Source organism: Dermacentor variabilis, chromosome 4 (assembly GCF_050947875.1).
Source record: "Dermacentor variabilis isolate Ectoservices chromosome 4, ASM5094787v1, whole genome shotgun sequence".
Taxonomy (NCBI): Eukaryota; Metazoa; Arthropoda; class Arachnida; order Ixodida; family Ixodidae; genus Dermacentor; species Dermacentor variabilis.
Window position 1 is genome coordinate 212,805,085 of NC_134571.1, and position 21,880 is coordinate 212,826,964.

Here is a 21,880-nt window from a genome sequence, read left to right on the forward strand (position 1 = left end):
ATATTTTGCCACGTTTCAAGTATGAAACCATGCAACGCAGCCCTACAGGGCAAATTGAAATTTTATCTGCCATCAACAACCGCTATTTGAAATATATGGAGCAAAAGAGAACGCCAGTGCTGCTTTCTGACAAAATAAAGCTTACATCAATCAGACAGATGACTCACATACGAATATTGTAAAAATCGTTCATGTACCTTCACCATTTAACAAAAAAGAAAGGTTCGCATCATGCTACCAGAGATCTTCATGCCTCTTAAAACGTGATTAAAACATGGTCTTTGCGCGTGCACAAATTTTCGTTACTACAGCTCTCAAAGATCGGCAGAAACTTCATTGAAACGGACTTGAACTGGCTCATAGAGACAACTACCGGCCTGCGAGACTTTCTCAACCAGGAGGAGCTTTCCGCCAACAGTGCTGTAGGCACATACGTCAAGGTAAGACATTGCCAATCAAGCTATATGTTCACCTGCTACCTGCACATAGGTACCACGCACCTTTGTTTGGAGGCCACGGAAGCTAGCAGAGACTTCATGCGGTATGCTCTCCAGCACATTAGTCCCATCAGTTTCAACTGCTGCCATACAGGATGCTTGAATTTGTCGAAACTTCTGCCTCGAGCACCGCTTTGATTTAGCCGGAGAGGTAAAATTTTGGTGAGGGCGCATAGAAGCACAGCGGAATAAAGCGCATATTTTACACGAACGAGAAAAGCAAGAATAGGCGCACACAGCGCCACTTGGACATTGAGTTCGCTAAAGGACAACCGCAGCAATGTCGTGGCTAAATACAACTCTGAAGTGAAGCTGAAAACTAGCTAGAACCAGTAAGCCGGAGTTTGGAGCTGGTTCTACCCGCTGGATGCGGCGTTCAGCTTTGTTCTATGAACGATACCGGACCTACGGGAGCTCATTACCAACGGTGCCGCTACTCTAAGCTGCAAAGTTTGATACAACCACTGATGGCCACAAAGGGTGGCTGCTGCTCAAACTAGCTTCCGTACGCGACTAAGTGTTTTGCGCTGACAGGAATGGGCTTCTCGCTCATGTCGAAGCCATCAGGCACCTCTGCGAAGTTGGTACTGGATGGGAAGAAAGTTCACGCACGTTTTTTTAACGGCACTTTCACGCCTAACCGAAAAAATCAGCTCATTAGAAAGAATACCATAAACCACAGCTAGGACCGTTCACCAGGTTTCTCCACATACGTGTCGACTTCGGTCAGCACAACAGAGATGCTGCCAGAATACACCGTTTATTTGCCAGTTGTGTACGCTCTCGTGACAGAGCTGTGCAGTAATAAGCGGGGAGTCCTAGGCATTTCTGTGCGGCACCTGGTCTCGAGCAAACCTGTGGTCACGCACACAATACTGGTAATGGTAGCGCGGGTGCGGTAGAGTGAGTATTTTTACGCGATTAAGGGTGCTTTTGGCTCGTCCCACGGCGATTGCCCTTACGGTTAACCCCAAGAAATTCCACCCAATAAAGAAGCGTATGTCGGTTGCAGCTGGAGCGAAACGGTAACGTTTGAGCTAGTTTTACTTTTCCTCTCTTGAAAAATTAATGTGTGTATCGAATCAAAGAGCTAGTAAGTCACCTATACATAGGCTACCAAAGAAATGCATTGAGCTGTTTTTGAAACTAGAAACTTCATGCGAAAGAAAAGTAGGGAAACTTTCCTTCATGCGGAGAAATGTAGGGAAACGACAAAAAACGGAGACCTGCGAAAACAAATTTCACAATAGGGGCTCATAAAATTTTCAGATGCGAATTGATCCTTTTTCTTTCTTGCGAGAATGTGAGAATACGAGAATGTGCGGAATAAAGAAAGTAATGCATGGGGCATCGTCACGGCTTGTCATCGTTGGCGCGTAGTCGACGATGGGGTATACGAGCCAGTTGGTCGTTCTGTACTCAAGCGAACACAGCCAAGGGGTGAGTCGGGGGAAAGACAGAAAAAAATTTTATCGAGTGACAATGAAAAAAAGATTAAAAGAAACAAAAAACAGACGAACACTAACAAAAATGCATTTAATCTAGATCAATGATGAATACAAAAGAAATACAACAAACAGTTAACACTAAATGCAGAAATTAACACTACACAAAACGCACTTAACGGTGGTCAACTAACAGAGTTCAAGAGAAAACAAATGATGGCATACGCATGGCCGGGCATCAGCAGCAAGTCCATAAAGCGTGGAGTCGTTGGCTGAACTTTCCCGAAGAAAGCTGGCACACCGGTGTAGTTGCGGTGGGTACGATTGCTGGGCTGGGTTTCCAGGGAGTGTAGGTCTGACGTCTACCCCAGAGCATGTTGAGATAACTTGAGGGGAATTACCGTGAGCTTCGTTGCAGACGCTGCTTTGTCGTCTCTTACGCGAAATAGTAACTCGCAGTTCAGACGCGGCTAGGCGGCGCAGGCGATACTGGAGGGCACTAGTTCCTTGACGCTTTTCAGCAGATTGTAGGCTCATCTTCTAGACTGCCTAGCTCGGTGTAAAACCTGCGTTTAAATAAATTCTCCTTTTCCTAGTTCTCTGTCTTGGGGAACGGCAGATATTGGTGACGATCCAATCAAGTTCACCCAATTGGATCCCGGCTCCTCCCAAGTTCTTGGCCGCACCCCCTTTAATTAGGGGCGAGGAAACAGGTGATTCGCCCCTACATTTAGAGGTCGCGCACTCGTATTACACCGCACACACACACCCTTGAGGGAAACACAAGGGTGTGTGAAACACAAACACAACGGAAAGGACGGCGGCCGGCCTTACGGCGCTGTCGGCACACGTACACTGTCAGCAATTCGTGGACACAGGATTGTAGAGACACTCAAGACGTTTCGGAGTATTCTCACCCCCGACTTCATAGTAAGCTTCTCAATGCACGCGTGGGGCACAGAATACACAAGGGTTTCTACAAAAAGCTGTCGGGGTTTGACGGTCGCACCGAAGATACAGGGATTCCTGCAACAAGCCGTCGGGGCGTCATGGTCACGTAGACGACAAAAAGACAATAATCTCTGAGCCTGCCTTCGACTTCTTTCGGCCGCTTGCCCGAGTGGCTGGGAATAAGGGTCTTTCCCACCGGTCCCTATTTCCACGACTTTTGGCGCCCGTTGATCGGTGCTTCGCCAAATCGTATATTTGCGCGCCGTGAAAATGCCCCCCCCCCCGCTCCACACTTTCAGAATAATGTAAAATTATAATTGCTTTCACGAGTGGCATTTTCGAGAAAAAGAAAGGAGAAACATCGTTCCCTGTATACCAAAAACATACACACGCAATATTGAATGTGTACTACACCAAGAAAAGAAGCTAATCGAACAGCAAACTACACGTCTATATACATACAACACATAGATCTCCGACTTCAGAATAACCCTATATTCGACTCAAATAATCGGCTCCCACACTCGCGTCCAATGCATCTGTACGTAGTACGAAGGGCTGCTTTAAATTCGGGAGTCGCAATATCGGATCTTTGGAGATCAGGCGTTTTAGTTCCCGAAACCCTTCTTCGCATGCTGTTGTCCATTTGACAGAGTTGCTCCCTCATTCCCGGGTTAATTCCGTGAGGGGAGCGCTCACTTTGGCGTAGTTCGGGATGAATTCTCGATAGTACCCGGTCAATCCGGGGAAGACACGTACGTAATGCTTTGTTGATGGTTGTGGTGCAGCTTCACTCTTGTGCAGCGTATTCCCTAATGGTTGTATATGACCCCCTGTGTCGACATCCACTTGTTTCAATAGGATTTCAACTATGGGCATCCTTCTAAGTGGAACGCGTGGCACTCTGCCCTTTGGAACCCTGCGCTGGCAAATATCGCAAGAAGCGACAAACCTTTTCACATCGGCCTCGACGCCCGGCCAATAGAATTCCTCAGAATCCGGTCCTTAGTCTTCTGAGTGCCTAAGCGACCATTAATAAACTTTCATGCGCCGTGTTCGACACCGCGTCTCGGTAACACCTCGGACCGACGAGCTGGCGCACTGTACGTCCGTTCTTCTCCGCGTAGCATCGATAAAGTAGACACTTTTTCTGTTGCAATTGGACACTTCCCTTCTGATTTGAGCGTGTCTGGTACCGCTTGATGCTAGTGAAAAATTTTTCAAGCCCCTCACAACTTCTCTGCTTGCTCGCGTTTCCTCTCTTGCCTGGTAACTCTACCGCGGCCTCGGAAAGCCTGGAATTTGGGAGGCGTTTATGGCTGCGCCTGCGCCTGGGCGAGGGTGATAGCTGCCGCCACGGGCTCTTGTTGCATCTTCTCCTCACTGCTGTACTGTTCGGTGACGTATTTCGCATCCTCTGGGTATCTTATGCCTTCTATATTTCCCGCAATCAGGTAACTCAGTGATTCTCGAATACATAGCGCTCTAAGGTGTCCGGTAAATTAGGGTCTGTCAATTTCAATCGGCGCCTGACACTTTCACTGCTGTGTGTGAAACTCCTCTACATCAGGGTGCTGGTTGTGAGTTCTGCTCTCACTGCTACCTCGAATAAGCTGAATCGTCACGTGTAACAACAGTATTTCCCGTTCTACGGCTTCTTTCGCCGCCACTCGCCCCTTCTCTCTTTCTTCGTTCTCTAGATCTCTCTTTTCCTCGCGCTCTCTTACGGCAACTGCCTGTCTCTGCTGTTCCGCAGTCCATGCCCTCAGCTCAGCGCCCTGTAGGCCTAACTGTTTGCCACATTATAACCCCTCGTCGAACTCCTTTCTCTTCAAAACGCACTGCCCCTCCAAAACTTGCGCGCTCATAATTCGCATGGACGGGTGTTCTACATTTAGTACTTACGTGTCGGTAGCGCGAATCGAGCAATTTCCCCGATTCTGGTTCTTCGTTCACTGTGTTGATTTTTGCGGAGCGTCCTGTCTACCGGTGCCAGTTTAATGTCGCGACTTGTCACCCGCTCGCCGCCAGCGCGAAGTCGTCGACGGGGTTTACAGCCGGTTGGTTGTTCTGTACTCAAGCGAACACAACGAAGGACTGAGAGGCGGGAGAAAGACAGAAAAAAATATTTTTCCACTGGAAATTACAAAAAGAATAATAGAAACACAAAATACACAAGAGCACTTACACACATACACTTAAACTAGATCAGTGATGAATATTAAAGAAATAAAATGAACAGTTAACAGTAACTGTAGAAATTAACACTACTCAAAACGCACTTAACGGTGGTTAACTAAACAGACTTCAAAAGAAAAGAAATTATGGCATACGCATGGCCTGGCAGCAGCAGCAAGTCCATAAAGCGTGAGTCAACGGCAGAGCTTTCGCGAAGATTTCGTTGCGGCAAGCCGATTTCGTTGCGGTGGATGCGATTGCTGGGCTGGGTTTTCCGGGAGTCTAAGTATGACGACTTGCGTCGATCTAACTTGATGGGAACTACCGTAAGCTTCGTTGCAGACGTTGGTCTTACGTCTCTTACGCCAACTAGTAACTCGCAGTTCAGAAGCAGCTAGGCGGCCCAGTTGATACTGGTCGGCACGAGCTCTTTGACGCCTCTCAGCAGATTGCAGGCTCAGCTTCTAGACTGCCTAGCTCGGTCTAACACCTGCGTTTAAATACCTTCTCCCTTCCATGGTTCCCTGTGTTGGGGAACGGCAGAAAGTGGTGACGATGCAATCAAGTTTGCCCAATTAGATCCCGGCTGCATCCAAGGTCTTGGCCACGCCTCCATTAATTATGGACGAGGGAACGGGTGATTCGCCCGTTCATTTAGAGTTGGCGAACTCATATTGCAACGCACACACACACCCTTGAGACTATGGCGGGCCTCTATTGTTCGTTCACAAACACAAGACAAACGACGGCGGTAGGCCATACGGCGCTGCCGGCACACATACACTGTTAGCAATTCGTGGACACTGGATTGACCCCGCCTTTTTAGTAAGCTTCTGAATGCACGGGTGCGGGAGAGATTACACAGGAGTTGCAAAAAGCTGTCGGGGCGTCACGGTCGCGCAGACCATAAAAATACAATAATCTCTAAGCCTACCTTCGACTTTTTGCGGCCGCTTGCCAGAGTGGCTGGCGACATTCATCTCTATTTCCACAACCTTTGGGCGCCCGTTAATCGGTGCTTCACCGAATCGAATAATGCCGCACCCTGACAGGCATTCTTCGTCGATGCCCAACTGCTGAAGGTTTGATTGAATTCAAACAATAAATCACACGGAAGGCGGACGGGAAGACAAGCAAAAAGGTAATGGTTTCTGTCTGGTAATGGTTTCTCTCGGACATTAATTCGTGCACACAGGTTCAGGAGCCTAGAGGCGCAGAAAATCCATTCGTAGACACAGATGGATGAAGAAGGAAACACGTTGTAAGCCCACGCCGACGCTCTTGCCTAACACTTAAAGAGCGTGTATAATGCGATCCACTCTTAAGAATCGTTTCTGAAATACAAAGATGTAGAAGAACGTAAGCACTCGACCGTAATAAACGTAGCCTAAACGAACCCTATAACCTTCTTTTCAGAATAATTGAACTGAGAGCTTCTCTGACCACATCTCAAAGCTCTGCACCGGGCCCTGACAGAACTATATGCCATATGAGTAAACAAATCCACACAGACAGGCAAATCACGCTGCTCGCTTTTTAATGCTACCTGAGCAGCTGCACATCTTCCATCCACACGGAAGGAAGCTATTGTCTTCCCGGTATTGAAAAGGGTAAAGCGCCCGCCTCATTAACAAGTTATCACCAGACAGCGCTAACAATTTTTTGTTGTAGGTTGTTTGAAAAAAATTATCAGCGCCTCCTACGTTTTCTCAAATCTAGCAAAGTGCTAGTAAAGGCCACTTTATCTGCATCAGTGTGAATTTGGAGAAGACCGGTCAACAACTGACTATCTCGTGCCTTGCCATTTCGTGGTTCGATTACATCGAGTCAAAGAAGATTTTTTGCATGAGGTTAGTTTGGCAAAACCTTTAGTACGAAAGCAACTACTTAACGGCTCTCCTCCCCGTATACCTATAGTTGTAGGGCAATGGCGAAGTACATGACTTTCCCTGCAGGATGCTGCATCGGCTGAGCGCAAGGCTCTCGTCATCCTTTCGCTGTGGGCCGTCTTTACAAACCGTCGCAAGACGGCTGAAGTGCTGTGGAAAAACTGTGACCAGCCTATCCACTTGGCATTATTGGTGTCCATGACATACGAGAAGCTCACCGCGTATGTCTCAGAAGGCACCATCAAACAGGAGCTCCTAGACACGAGCAAGTGAGTGGCACTACGCTGGCACGAGTTAAAGTGACTTTGCTGCTCCTGGTGCTTGTACCAGCCTGCCCGTCTTTGCGCGCTTTAACTACTTCTAAAACGAATGCACTGGTTGTGGTAGTACAAATACGTTATCACAATACGCAATAGTGTTGTAGCACTAGCCCAAGGCAAAAGGAGTGATTAGCCAGCTAACGCCAAAATACACACAAGGATTCAAACAGGAGAGTGTAGTTACGATTTAAGCGTACAAACACAAAGTTTTATTAGGCGATATGCACAACGTTTGGGTCCAAAAAGAATGGGCGTCCACAGCGTAAGTGCAATATATACGCAGTGATAACTGTTGAAAAGGAAATTATTGAATGGTGAAAATACACTTAGCTGGTTGACCAAAGAAATCATGCTGAACTTTTCGTACCATAAATGTGGTCGTTAATGCGATTAGCATTGAAGAAATGTAACGACACACGGTATTACCAGCTCTGGAGCGCGTCTCACATGAGACGTTCACCCAGGCTCCTCTCGCGCTTACCACTGCACATGCTGCGGCCTCTGAGAGCGGCGCCACGATGTCCGCGCTGCGCGCGTTTTGAATAAACATTTAGAAAAACTTACGTGAATACCTATGCAGAGGAATGAATTCCGCCCATTACCAGACCTATTTCAGAGGATCCTTATCGTCATTGAACAGTAACACATGCCAAATGGTACATACCAAGTTTCTCAAGTTAGCACTGCAGTGGTTCATATATGAGCAGCGCACACCCAGTGCCACAGTCTAAGTGAGCCATGTTAGCATGAAGGAGGTTCACTGAAGAGTGGCACAAAGCCCGCGTAACATATCTTGTGACACAGGTTAGGCCTGTGGTTCGTTTTGAACCCGGTTCCTTGACCACATCAGCTCGATGCTGTACGCAGACCATTGACAACTCAGTGACTAAAGTTCGCGGCCGAAATAGGTGACCCAAGCAGACCGACTGACCGAATCACTGAGAGACAAAGACTGACAGACAGATAGACACCGGAAAGTGCGTGAGGTATCTTAAGAATGCTATTCGCATTATTACCGGCCTACTTTCTCAGTGACCGAGCACCAGGTTTGAATGCGACCTGTGTGTTTGTTTAGTGTAAACCATACTTGAGCGTTTTTTCATGACAGCTCAATCGATGACGCTGTCGTATTGACACGTGTACTTGTTTATCTTGATCCCGTGACCGCTTTTCACCGACTAACAAATTTTAAATGTTATGGCTAGGCGCAGGCGCGCCTGCATGGATCAGAGGTGTTGTGAATGTAATTGATGGTTCAATTCGTTGTCTTTTGCCACCGAACCTTGTGTAATCTGATCGCAAGTGCTACGGGAATGCGTAGTGGTTTCTGGAAGGCACGCCGGCACCAGCGATTAAACTGAAACTGTAGACAAGTCATCTATAAAAGCCGGCGCGTTTGACCCGCCGACCTGATTTTGGACGATACCCCACTTTGCTCGCCACTATCGTTGTGCTTGAGTGTTACTTGTTTTGCCGGGCACGAGTTCGGCCAATAAATAATAATAATAATATTTGGGGTTTTACGTGCCAAAACCACTTTCTGATTATGAGGCACGCCGTAGTGGAGGACTCCGGAAATTTTGACCACCTGGGGTTCTTTAACGTGCACCTAAATCTAAGCACACGGGTGTTCGGCCAATAAGGAGTTAAACTGGTGAGTCGCAGTTTGACGCTGCGATGATTTTCACCATCATTACGACGTTACATCTGGTGAAGGTGCTTTTGCGCTCATATAGCGGAGCAAAGCCAAAATCAAAACCCAAACCTTGTGGACATAGTCCACATCACCACAAAGCAACGATCTAGCCGTAGGCTATAGCAAGTGCCACCGAAGCCCGGACTCTTGCCTGAACCGACCATAAAGACCGTAGGAATGTCATATACCACGATGCCTGGACGCACCATCCCCTACAGCCATCATGCTGAAACAGCCCAGGGAGCCACCTCCCTTCCGTGGGGCTTCGTCAGATGACCAAAAAACCTGGCTCGGCACATTGGAAAAAATCTCAGCCTTCAACAACTGGACCTCTGAGGGTAAGTTGCACCATCTCTACTTCGCCTTCGAAGATGCCACGATGATTTGTTCGAGAACCGGATGTCGACCCTTACAACGTGAGACCTATTCCTTAGTAACTTCTTTAGAAGCTTCACGAGTGTTATCCGAAAAGAAAGTGCAGACGTTCTTCTGGAAGCCCGACTGCAGCTACCTAACCAGAGTGCTGCCATCTTCGAGGAAGAAATTACCCGTTTTATCCGCCACACCAACCCGCAAATGCCCGTGGAAATGAAAGTTAATCTATTCAAGTGTGGTGTGAAGCGAGAACTTTTCTCCGGAATGATACAAAACCCACTGAAGACCGTCGCAGAGTTTCTTGGCGAGGCCACCAACATCGAGAAAACACTCGAAATGGGAACATTCCGGTCAACCGCTGCATGATCACAACAAACTACGCCGAATTTCAATCACGGAGGTCCGATGACCTGCGTTAGACCGTCAGAGCGGTTGTGTGGTAGGAGCTTGAGGGGATGCTCCCACGAACTACAGCCTCAGCTTGCTTCGATCGCTGACATCGCGGGACAAAAAAACACAGCAGTCATTGGGAAATCAGGAAGTACCACCGGAGTCGCCCCAGTGCCATCCAGAAGTGATGGCGTCCGCCGCCATCGCCCGCCGTCAATATACCCTACCGTACCCGCTCCAGTGCCTAGTTACGTCGCGTGTAACCGCCGCCAGCACGCCGTCCCATCGCCCTGGACAACTTCCCATTAACTACTTCATTATTAAAATGCTTTTGTGTATGAAATCACCTCTCCGGAAATCATGCCCACGTCAGATTAAGCCCCGCTTTAATAATGAGGTAAGCCATCTTTTGGCTGCAGTGTTCCCCGTGTCGGTCTTGACCGAGGTTTCAGAAAGCCTCCTTCGAAAATCCAAGCGTGGATCGGGAAATACAACGACTGAGGATCAACGGAAGCACCTAAGTCTGAGCGGGTCCCTTATATTCATAAACTTTCCTGCAATATTAAGAAGGTGGCAAGAAGGCACAGCGTGCTAATTTGCTTCTCTGCCACAAATAAGCAGGTAAAGTTGTGTCCACGCATCTGCAACGCCAGAAAACGTGGATGCCAGAAGAACCGCCACCCACCGTTTGATAGGTGTTCCACTGGAGTGGTGTATTGCATTCCATGGTCACGTGGGATATTTTACGTTGGTGGAACTGGTCACTGCGTCAATGACTGTATAGAAGAACACGCTCAGAAACTGAAGAAACTAGATGATCTAGTTTCTTAACGTTTCTAGATGATCTAGTTTCTTCGTTAACGTGCGCAACTAGAAACTAGTTGCGCACGTTAACAAGCGTGCGGATTGTGTGGCCCGGTTGAAAGAGACGGCGATTCTGAGAAAGAGCAGTTACAAGACCGCGCGCATCAGCTTAGAGGCCTACCACGTTAGAAAATTAGGTAGCAAGTGCTTTAGCACTCCTTCTCTTGCTCTCTTTGATGCTAAGTTTGCTCTTCTGGATGTGGCTGTCGGGGGGTTCTGATAGGAAAGAAAAAGAAAATTGCGTTTTGTTGCTCGTGCTTGGTTTTATTGCGCTGTTCACGCGCTATCACCCTTCACGTGTTTTTCTCCTTCATTTCCCCTGCTTTATTATGGCGTATATAAGGCGTGCTATTCTTGCTAATAAAACCAATTGCTAGTTGGCGTTTTTGTGTACGTGTCTCGCTTCTTATTGACACGTGTACTTATCTTTATGGGGCGACCACGTTTCGTCGTTTAACAAATGTTATCGCACAGCGCGGGACGCGCCTGCATGTTTCCGAAGTTTCTGGAAAGTTATCGATGCTTCTATCCGCTGTCTGTTGTCGCCGAACCATGTGTTCTCTGATTTCATCGTGTGACGCGAATGGTGTAGAACTTTGTGGAAGGCGCGCAGGTCCCAGCGATTAGTCTGGAACATTCGATGACTGCTGTATAAAAGCCGACGTGCTGGACCCGCTGATAAGATTTTCGACGATCGCCGAAAGTGTTCGTCGCTATCGTTCTGCTATATGTGTAGCCTGTTTTGTGGGCACAGGTTCGCCCAATAAAAGTTAGTTTTGTCGTTCACAGTATTGCTACTCTGTTCTTCAACGTCACCACCACGTCACATCTGGTGGAGGTGCTTTACGTTCATGTACCGGACGCCCCCTACAAGCCGTAATGCAAGCCCGGACCGCAAAGACAAGACCAACGTCGTCCAAGAACACCGAGCAAGGCCGCGGCTACAGCAGCTGCCCCCGAAACACGGTCTTCTACCAGATACTACCAAGAAGTCACTCCAAGATTACCCGCCGTAGTTGCTCTGTGGCTATGGTGTTGGGCTGCTGAGCACGAGGTCGCGGGATCGAATCCCGGCCACGGCGGCCGCATTTCGATGGGGTCAAAATGCGAAAACACCTGTGTGCTTAGATTTTGGTGCACGTTAAAGAACCCCAGGTGGTCAAAATTTGCGGTGTCCTCCACTACGGCGTGCCTCATAATCAGAAAGTGGTTTTGGGGCGTAAACTCCATAATTTATAATTTTTACTTCAAGAAGATGGTCCAGAAGCGACCAAGAAGACATCCCCAATGGCAGCCGCAGCTGCCCCAATTATTCTTCAGTAGCCCAGGGAACCACCGACATTCCGCGGTTCCACATTTGAGGACCCGGAAAGCTGGCTGGAAACGTATGAGAGGTTCGCTACGTTTAACGGCTGGGAAAGCGACGACAAGCTGCGACATGTCTATTTTGCATTGGAGGACGCCGCCAGGACGTGGTTCGAGAACCGAGAAGCCACTTTAACGACCTGGGACCTGTTCCGAAGCGCCTTCCTGCAGACATTAGCAAGCGTCGTACGCCGAGAACGAGCCCAAGCGCTATTAGAAACCTGGGTGCAGCTACCTAATGAGACAACCGCGATCTTCACGGAGGAAATGAGCCGTCTATCCCGTCACGCCGACCCTGAAATGCCCGAGGAGAAGAAAGTCCGCCTACTCATGCGTGGTGTGAAGGAGGAACTTTTTGCCGGAATGGTACGAAGCCCACCGAAGACCGTCGACGAGTTTCTTCGTGAGGCCACCAGCATCGAGAAGACACTCGAGATGCGAAACCGGCAATTCGACCGCCGCACCAACTCTACGAACTATGCTGGAGTTCAATCACTCGCCTCCGAAGACCTGCGCGAGGCTATCAGGGCAGTCGTACGAGAGGGGCTTCAGAAGATCTTCCCGTCGTCGCAGCCTCAAGTGGCCTCGATCGCTGACATCGTGAAAAATGAGGTTCAGCGGTCGCTTGGAGTTCCGGAGGTGCAACCTCAATTACCGCAACCCCAGCCAGAAGCGATGACCTACGCCGCCGTCGCACGCCTTCAAGGTCCTCCTCCGCGACCGCGCCAGGGCCCTGAAACGCCGCAATTCCGTCGACCGCGGCCGCCGCCAGCACGCCCACCCGTCGGCCAGCGCAGCTACCCAAGGAAGACAGACAGACGTTTGGCGCGCTCCTGACCACCGTCCGCTCTGCTACCACTGCGGAGATGCGGGTCACGTCTACCGACGGTGTCCATACCGGGAGATGGGAATGCGAGGTTTCGCCGTCAACGCTCCGCGCCCGCAGCAAGGTGAACGCCCACGCGATATCGCTGACTACCTCGCCGCCACTCAGTGGAGCTCTCGACGACCGTTGCGTTCGCCATCACCAGGCCGCTACCTGTCGCCGCAGCGCCGACCATACACTGGCCCAGCCCGGGGCCGGTCAGCGAGCCCATATCCGGAAAACTAAAACCAGCAACCGATGGAGGTTCGGTTGCTGTTAGTCGAACTGACGAAGATCCTCCGCCGCCGAGGAAGACGTCGAAGAAACTACCTCGACGACATAACGACACGCCACCGTGCCGACGAAGTCTGGAAGCAAAGAATGCGACGACGAAAGACGACCTGACGACGTCACATACCAGCCACAGGTCAACGCGACGCAGTCGTGATTCGACGCCAAGACCGAACTGTAATGCAAGACAAAGAACCACCGACGTCGACGTGCTTCTCGACAGCCACGCAGTCAACGCCTTAGTCGACAGAGGCGCTGATTACTCCGTCATGAGTGGACACATCGCCGCCCAGTTGAAGAAAGTTAAGACTACGTGGGAAGGCCCTCAAATTCGGACCGCTGGAGGACACCTGATAACGCCAACTGGAATGTGCACGGCAAGAATTACCATTCCCGACCGGACTTACCCTGTCACCTTCGTTATACTCCAACAGCGTTCACAAGACGTCATTTTCGGCATGGACTTTCTCAACGAACACGGTGCAGTAATCGACCTGAAGTCAAAGTCAATAACGGTGTCGGAAGATCATGCGATACCACCGGAGAGCCTTCTTAGTCACCACGCCTTGAGTGTGCTCGAAGATCAAGTGAGCATCCTGCCTCGCTCGAGCATCGTTATTTCGGTCGGCACCGAAACACCCACTGACGTAGAAGGCGCCACCGAAGGCGACCAACGTCTACTGCTCGACCGTGAAATTTGCGTCGCAAGAGGGATCGCTCGACTGCACGGAGGAAACACGAAAGTGTTGCTGACAAACTTCAGCCAAGAGTTCAAGCACATCAACAAGGGCACGACGATCGCATACATCGAGAAAATTCTGGAAAACAGCAATGCGTTTGTCCTCTCGAATTCTGCCGCATCTACCCCGACGACCGTAGTTCCCGAAACACACTTCGACATGAATCCAAGTCTCCCCACGATTAAGCAACAACAGCTCAGAAGTCTACTTCGACGATACAAAGAGTGCTTTTCGACGTCATCAAGGATTCGACAAACCCCAGTCCCAAAGCATCGCATAATAACCGGAGAGTGCACTCGACCTCTCCGCCAGAGTCCATACCGAGTTTCGACGTGACAATGTGAAGCTATAAGGCACCAAGTGGACGAAATGCTGCGCGACGACATCATCCAGCCGTCCAAAAGCCCGTGGGCATCTCCTGTAGTCTTGGTGAAAAAAAAGGACGGAACCCTACGTTTCTGCGTCGATTACTGTCGTCTGAACAAGATCACGAAGAAGGACGTATACCCCCTCCCACGGATAGATGACGCATTGGATCGGCTCTGCAGCGCTAAATACTTCTCGTCGATGGACCTCAAGTCTGGCTATTGGCAAATAGAAGTCGACGAAACAGATCGCGAAAAGACGGCCTTCATCACCCCAGACGGCCTCTACGAGTTCAAGGTTATGCCATTCGGACTAAGCTCGGCGCCTGCAACGTTCCAGCGCGTGATGCACGTGGTTTTAGCAGGATTGAAGTGGCAGACTTGTCTCAATTACTTGGGTGACGTCGTCGTCTTCACCGAAAATTTCGACGATCACCTGAGGCGGCTTGCGACAGTACTAGAGGCGATCAAGTCATCAGGGCTCACTCTGAAGCCGGTAAAGTGCTGCTTCGCTTACGATGAGGTTCTGTTCCTAGGCCACGTAATCAGCAAATCTGGTGTTCGCCCGGACCCGCAAAAGACAGCTGCCATCGCACTGTTCTAACAACCCATCGACAAGAAGGCAGTGCGTAGATTCCTTGGCATGTGTGCCTACCACAGGCGCTTTGTCAAGGACTTTTCACGCATCGCTGAGCCATTGACACGCCTAACTAAATGTGATGTCGAGTTCAAGTGGGAAACGCCGCATTCCGACGCATTTGAAGAATTCAAACGACGCATGCAGTCGGCGCCGGTACTTGCGCACTTCGACGAATACATCATCATCATCATAATCATCATCAGCATCATCGTCAGCGTCGTCATCATCATCATCATCATTAGCCTGGTTAAGGCCACTGCAGGGCAAAGGCCTCTCCCATAATTCTCCAACTACCCCGGTCATGTACTAATTGTGGCCATGTTGTCCCTACAAACTACTTCATTTCATCCGCTCACCTAACTTTCTGCCGCCCTCTGCTACGCTTCCCTTCCCTTGGAATCCATTCCGTAACTCTCAATGACCATCGGTTATCTTCCCTCCTCATTACGTGTCCTGCCCATGCCCCCCATTTCTTTTTCTTGATTTCAACTAAGATATCATTACCTCGCGTTTTTTCCCTTACCCAATCTGCTCGTTTCTTATCCCTTAACGTTACACCTATCATTCTTCGTTCCATAGCTCGTTGCGTCGTCCTCGATTTAAGTAGAACCCTTTTCGTAAGCCTCCAGGTTTCCGCCCCGTACGTGAGTACTGGTAAGACACAGCTGTTATAGACTTTTCTCTTGAAGGATAATGGCAACCTCCTGTTCATGATCTGAGAATGCCTGCCGAAAGCACCCCAGCCCATTTTTATTCTTCTGATTATTTCAGTCTCATGATCCGGATCCGCAGGCACTACCTCTCCTAAGTAGATGTCTTGCCTTACCACTTCCAATGCCTCACTACCTATCGTAAACTGCTGTTCTCTTCCGAGACTGTTAAACATTATTTTGGTTTTCTGTAGATTAATTTTAGACCCACCCTTCGGCTTTGCCTCTCCAGGTCAGTGAGCATGCATTGCAGTTGGTCCCCTGAGTCACTAAGCAAGAGAATATCACCAGCGAGTCGCAAGTTATTAAGGTATTCTCCATTAACATTTATCTCCAATTCTTTCCAATCCAGGTATCTGAATACCTCCTGTACACATGCAGTGAATAGCATTGGAGAGATCGTATCTCCCTGCCTGAAACCTTTCTTTATTGGGATTTTGTTGCTTTCTTTATGGAGGACTACGGTGGCTCTGGAGCCTCTATACATATCTTTCGGTATTTTTACATACGGCTCGTCTACACCCTGATTCCGCAATGCCTCCATGACTGCTGAATACGCCGATAGAGAAATCCATACTGACTCCAGCAGCCTAGGCCTCGGTGCCGTTCTAGTCCAGAGAAGAAACGGAGTCGAACAGGTGATAGCTTATACTAGCCGGTCGCTGTCAAAAGCGGAAGGCAACTATTCTACAACTGAAAAGGAATGCCTCGCCATCGTTTGGGCTACTGCTAAATTTCACCCTTATCTATATGGCAGGCCATTCAAAGTCGTCAGCGACCATCACGCGTTGTGTTGGCTAGCGAATATAAAGAATCCTTCAGGACGACTGGCCCGGTGGAGCCTCAGACTACTAGGATACGACATCACTGTAACCTACAAGTCCGGACGAAAACACTCCGATGCCGATTGCCTATCGCGCGCCCCCATTGACCCGCCGCCGCAACATGACGAAAATGACGACGCATTCCTTGGAATGATAGGCGCCAAAGACTTCGCTGAACAGCAACGGGCATACCCGGAGCTAAAAGGCCTCGTCGAATATTTGGAAGGGCAGACCGACGCTGTCCCCAGGGCATTTATGCGCGGATTATCTTCCTTCACGCTTGAAAACAATCCACTCGTGGAGAAAACTTCTCACCAGTCAACGCCAACTGCCTTCTTGTTGTTCCGTCGGCGCTGCGTCCAGAAGTACGGCGCGCCCTACATGACGATCCGACCGCCGGGCACCACGGCTTCCACCGGACGCTATCGAGGATACAAGAAAGGTATTACTGGCCGCGCCTAACAGCCGACGTCGGCCGTTATGTCAAGACATGCGGAGACTGTCAGCGACGCAAGACACCACCGACAAGGCCAGCGGGACTACTACAGCTGATCAAGCCTGCTTACGGATCTTTTCAGCAGATTGGAATGGACTTGTTCGCACCATTTCCGACATCAACTTCCGGAAATAAGTGGATCGTCGTGACGACGGACTATCTCACCCGCTTAGCTGAAACTAAAGCTCTACCGAAAGGCAGCGCAGCCGAAGTGGCGAAATTTTTCGTCGAGAACATCCTGCTGCGACATGGTGCTCCAGAAGTTCTCATCACCGACAGAGGAACGGCTTTTACAGCAGAGCTCATGCAAGCCATTCTGCAATACAGCCAGACAAGTCACAGGAGGACAACTGCCTACCATCCGCAGACGAATGGTCTCACGGAGCGCCTGAACAAGACCCTCGCCGACATGCTTGCAATGTACGTCGACGTCGAGCACAATATGTGGGATGCGGTCCTGCCGTACGCAACATTCGCTTACAACACGGCGGTGCAAGAAACAACACAGATCACGCCGTTGAAGTTGGTTTACGGCAGGAACCCGACGACGACGCTCGACGCCATGCTGCCCCACGTCACTGACGAGGAAAATCTTGACGTCGCTACCTATCTCCAGCGCACCGAAGAAGCCCGACAGCTCGCCCGCCTGCCGATCAAGAACCATCAGAGGACCAACAGCCGACACTACAACCTTCGACGACCCTTCGTCGAGTACCAGCCCGGCGACCATGTTTGGGTATGGACCTCGATACGCCGACGAGGACACAGTGAGAAGCTACTGCGACGCTATTTCGGACTTTGCAAGGTCATCCGACGTATTGGCGCACTGGAGTATGAGGTCGTGCCCGACGGCATTTCGCATTCACAGCGCACCATCTGAAGTGGTCCACGTGGTGCGCCTTAAACCCTTTTACGGACGCTGACGAACTTCCTTATTGTGTTGTTTTCTTTTCTACGAGTGCTTTTCTTTATTACTTTCGTTTGTTTGCAGCATCGGGTCGATGCTTTATATTAGGGGGGTAATGGCACGTGTACTTATCTTTATCCGGCGACCACGTTTGGTCGCTTAACAAATGTTATCGCACAGCGCGGGACGCGCCTGCATGTATCCGAAGTTTCTGGAAAGTTATCGATGCTTCTAACCACTGTCTGTTGTCGCCGAACCATGTGTTATCTGATTTCATCGTGTGACGCGAATGGTGCAGAAGTTTGTGGAAGGCACTAAGGTCCCAACGATTTGTCTGGAACATTCGATAACTGCTGTATAAAAGCCGACGCGCTGGACCCGCTGATCAGATTTTCGACGATCGCCGACAGTTTTGGTTGCTATCGTTGTGCTATATGTGTAGCCTGTTTTGTGGGCCTAGGTTCGCCCAATAAAATTTAGTTTTGTCGTTCACAGTATTGCTACTGTGTTTGTTCTTCAACGTCACCACCACGTGACATTATGGTCGTCCGTTTGTGCAGTTACGCATATGTTTCAAGGAGATCCTGTCAGCGTGCCTTAAGTGTACTTGAAGACCAAGTCAGCATTCCGCGCTCGTGGGCATCATGATTTCCGTAGGGGCAGGAGCAGCCCAAAACACAGAAGCGATCGTAGACAACGACCGACAGCTGCAACTAGACGGCGAAATTGGCGTTGCGAGGGGTATCGTCCACCTACGGAGATGATTCTGACAAACGGAGATGATTCAGCCCGGAGTATAAACACCTGAACAAGTGCACGAAAATAGCATGTGTTGAGGAAGTTGCAGCCGTCAGCGATGCTTTTAGCCTCCTCGATTCTGCTGAAGCTACCACGAGGATACGTGGTCCTCAAACAACTTTCCATATTAATTGAATTTGCCTTTGCTGCTTGAAGTGAACTCCAAGAATCTACTCCAGGATCCTACAGGGTGGGAATACATAGCAAAAAATATGAATTTTGTTTTTGAGAATGTGTTCAGCTTGCGTTATTTGCGTGAAAGGCTCGACCTCCTGCTGGCGCAGCTCATCGAAAATGACTGCCAGCTACAAAATTGCGTACTCGTTTTTTTAATAAGATTCGTGTATTCCATCCGTTTTAAATGTAGCGTCTTTTACAGGTCTAAATACAGTCCGACTGAGCGTGAACACGTGCCCACGTTATGTCACATTGCCGAGAACAACAGCGTTTATAGTTCTGCCGATAGTTCGACGCACTGGTGGTCGAGGCCAACGTGCTCCGACGCGCCCGCCATATACCGACGTTTGCCCGCTTACGTGCGCAGGCATTTCCCAGTGGTAAAAGCCCTGAGGTGATACACGCTGCTCGTTCCGCGAAACGCTTGTGTGCTGCGTACGTATTGTGATGGCGCAGTACTAAAACGGTCTATTGATTCACAGTGGAGGTAAAGTGGGATCAGGATGCCTTATAACACGCACGTTTAAAGGGAGATATAGAAGGAAGTAGGAGCATGGTGCTTCCTGAGCTAATGCTACAGAAACGATTGAGCATGTTTTATTAGAATGTGAAGATTGGTTACTGGGCAGAAGTCACATATAAAGATCTATTTACAATATCTACAAGAGAGACAGCGACGCGCAAACAAAATGGGTGTCTAGACCGATTCCACCTATACACGTCAAATCGTCTTTTTCTGACTTGCGCTACCCTTGGTTGCGCGGTAACCTAACCCCCGCGGTAACATAACCTCCGTCTAGGCGCTATCTGTAAGCGAGGTAAACTCGCGGCAAAGTAACACTTCCGCCGGGATACATGCACAACGTCTGTGGGGACACGCGAGTCCACCGGAGCGATCTTCTAGTTCACATCGCCGAGCATACGCAATATCATGTAGAGCCCTCTGTAGCACGACAACAGCTTTTCAGACAAGCTGGCGCGGCAACGTGGTGTCCATAGGTCAACAAAGCCAGAGAAAGTCGAACGACGCGATGTCGGCTGTCGTACCGGATTTTCTGCGTTGCCAGAGACTCAGTGAGCCAGCAGCCGGCAATCTGGCGTGCCGTGTGAGCGCGAAGAAAGACGTCTTGAGCATATTCAGTGGAGTATTCGTCGATGAAGGAAGCCGTGTGTCAAAGGGAAAAGAAGGGTGGCGGCCGTAAAGAAGGTAAGAGAGTCAAGAGGCAGCGGTTCCATGACCAAACGAATTATAAGCGAAGGTCATGAAGGGTAACGTTGTGATGTGTGAAGTGCTTAAAACAGTGCAGTAATGAAAGAACGGAAAGAAGATAACAGATTGCTTGCGCGAAGGCGCATTCAGTGCTTAAGGGAAGACGACGACGTCGAAGAGCGTGAAGCACGCAAACGCGCGGCGCAGAAAGATAAAACAAAAAGGTAAATAAATCGACCAAAGTGGCACCAAAACGAGGCGTGCTGACGGAAGGAGGACAGTTCGAGGAAGCGACGCAAGGGTGAAGATCGACCGCCGGACTGTGAGTCCAGGACGGACCGTGGGGTCTGGACAGGAGCCACCAGGGCTTCAGCGCCTCCTACTACCCTGCCCCCAGGCATCGCTACTCTTCCCGAGCACGGACGGCTACCAGAGGCCGGCGAACTTCTGAGCATGCAGAGAGAGCGCAGGCGGTCGAGATACGGGCCAGGGTTTGCAGGCAACTACCTGGCCGAGATGCCGCCTCCATCTGCCCGTACCACCAAGCCGGCTGCGTTGCCTTCTGTAAGCCAGAGCTGTCACGCTCTGATCGTTGGCTCAGCGGTCAACTACATCGATACTGTTCTTAGACCAAGGCCACTTCCTTCGCGGCGTCGTCTCCGCCCGTCCGCAGGGAACTGTTGTGTGCACGCTCACGCTCATAATCTCTCGCTAACTCGAGTGCTGTGGCTACTGTTATAGCTCTTACCGTATTTTATTTATAGTTGTAAGTTCTCATTGAGTAGTTATTCGATGTTTCCATTTTTGTTTGTTACATTAAAAGTCTTGTGTGCCTTGGAAGAAACGCCTTCCTCCTCAACTGATTTCTTAGAGGCTCCGCCTCAGGCAACCATCTTCGCCAATTAAAGAAAAAGAAATCATCACAAACGTGCTCTCGCAATCACTGTGGTCGTCAGCAACGTACACAGACAGCATTTCTGGCAACGGGCGATTGAGCCACGCTCCGTCAGCCCCTTTGTCTGCGGATTGTATGCGGTGAAAAGCATGCGCACGAGAAGAGGAGCAAAATAGGTATTCAACTACTTGGGAAAAGAATATGCTGCCACGAATAATGAGGAACTGTCGATGTATGTCGTGATGGAGGATGACGTCATGAAAAAGCAAATCTGTCACGTCAGCAGCACAGCTTGTGTGCAAAGCTCACGTGATCGCGTACCAGGTCGCGTAATCAGTCACGACAACGACCAATTTATTGCCAGATTTCAACGTCATAAAAGGGCCGAGAAGACTAATACCTATGCGAAAGAATGGTTCTGAGGACTTATCGATGGGATGAAGGCGTTCAGAGGGCAGCACAGCAGGTTTTTTGCGGCGTTGACAGGCTGCCAGGTAGCAGTGCACACAGCGGTACTGGCCTGGCCAGCAGAAATGGTGCCGTACGCGGTCGTAATTACGCGAAAAACCGACGGGGCCCGTAGTAGGCGAGTCATGCAACTGCTCAAGAACTGATGTCCGGAGATTGTGTGGTACAACGAGTTAAAATTGTGGTCCTTCACGGTGTAAGCTGTGACGGCAGAGAACGTAGTTGTGGAGCACGAAAGTTCGCAGCGTGGACTCCGAACGTCCGGAATGGAGACTATCGGTGACAATACGTAAGCATTGCTCATGCTGTTGTTCAGTAGGGATGTCGTGCAGATCCGAAATCGCCAGGATGTAAGCATCTGTGTCAGTCGCATCACATTCAGGGCGGTTGACAGGATGAACGGAGAGACAGTAGGCGTCCTTGTGCAAATGGCCTGACTTGTATAAAACAGCAAATCAATATTCTTGGAGCAGTAGCACCGATCAACCCAATCCCGCCGTGCAATATTTAAGTGAGGAGACCCA

General features: G+C 49.7%; 1 protein-coding gene across 1 annotated transcript in view; it reads left to right on the forward strand.

The window, feature by feature from the left end:
• LOC142578515 (transient receptor potential cation channel subfamily M member-like 2) overlaps window positions 1-21,880 on the forward strand; it is a 442,858-nt gene that overhangs the window by 144,023 nt on the left and 276,955 nt on the right. Inside the window, exons 11-12 of the mRNA XM_075687892.1 lie at window positions 312-440; window positions 7,027-7,229. Of these exons, the coding sequence (XP_075544007.1) occupies window positions 312-440; window positions 7,027-7,229 (332 nt within the window). The remainder of the gene's footprint in view (window positions 1-311; window positions 441-7,026; window positions 7,230-21,880) is intronic.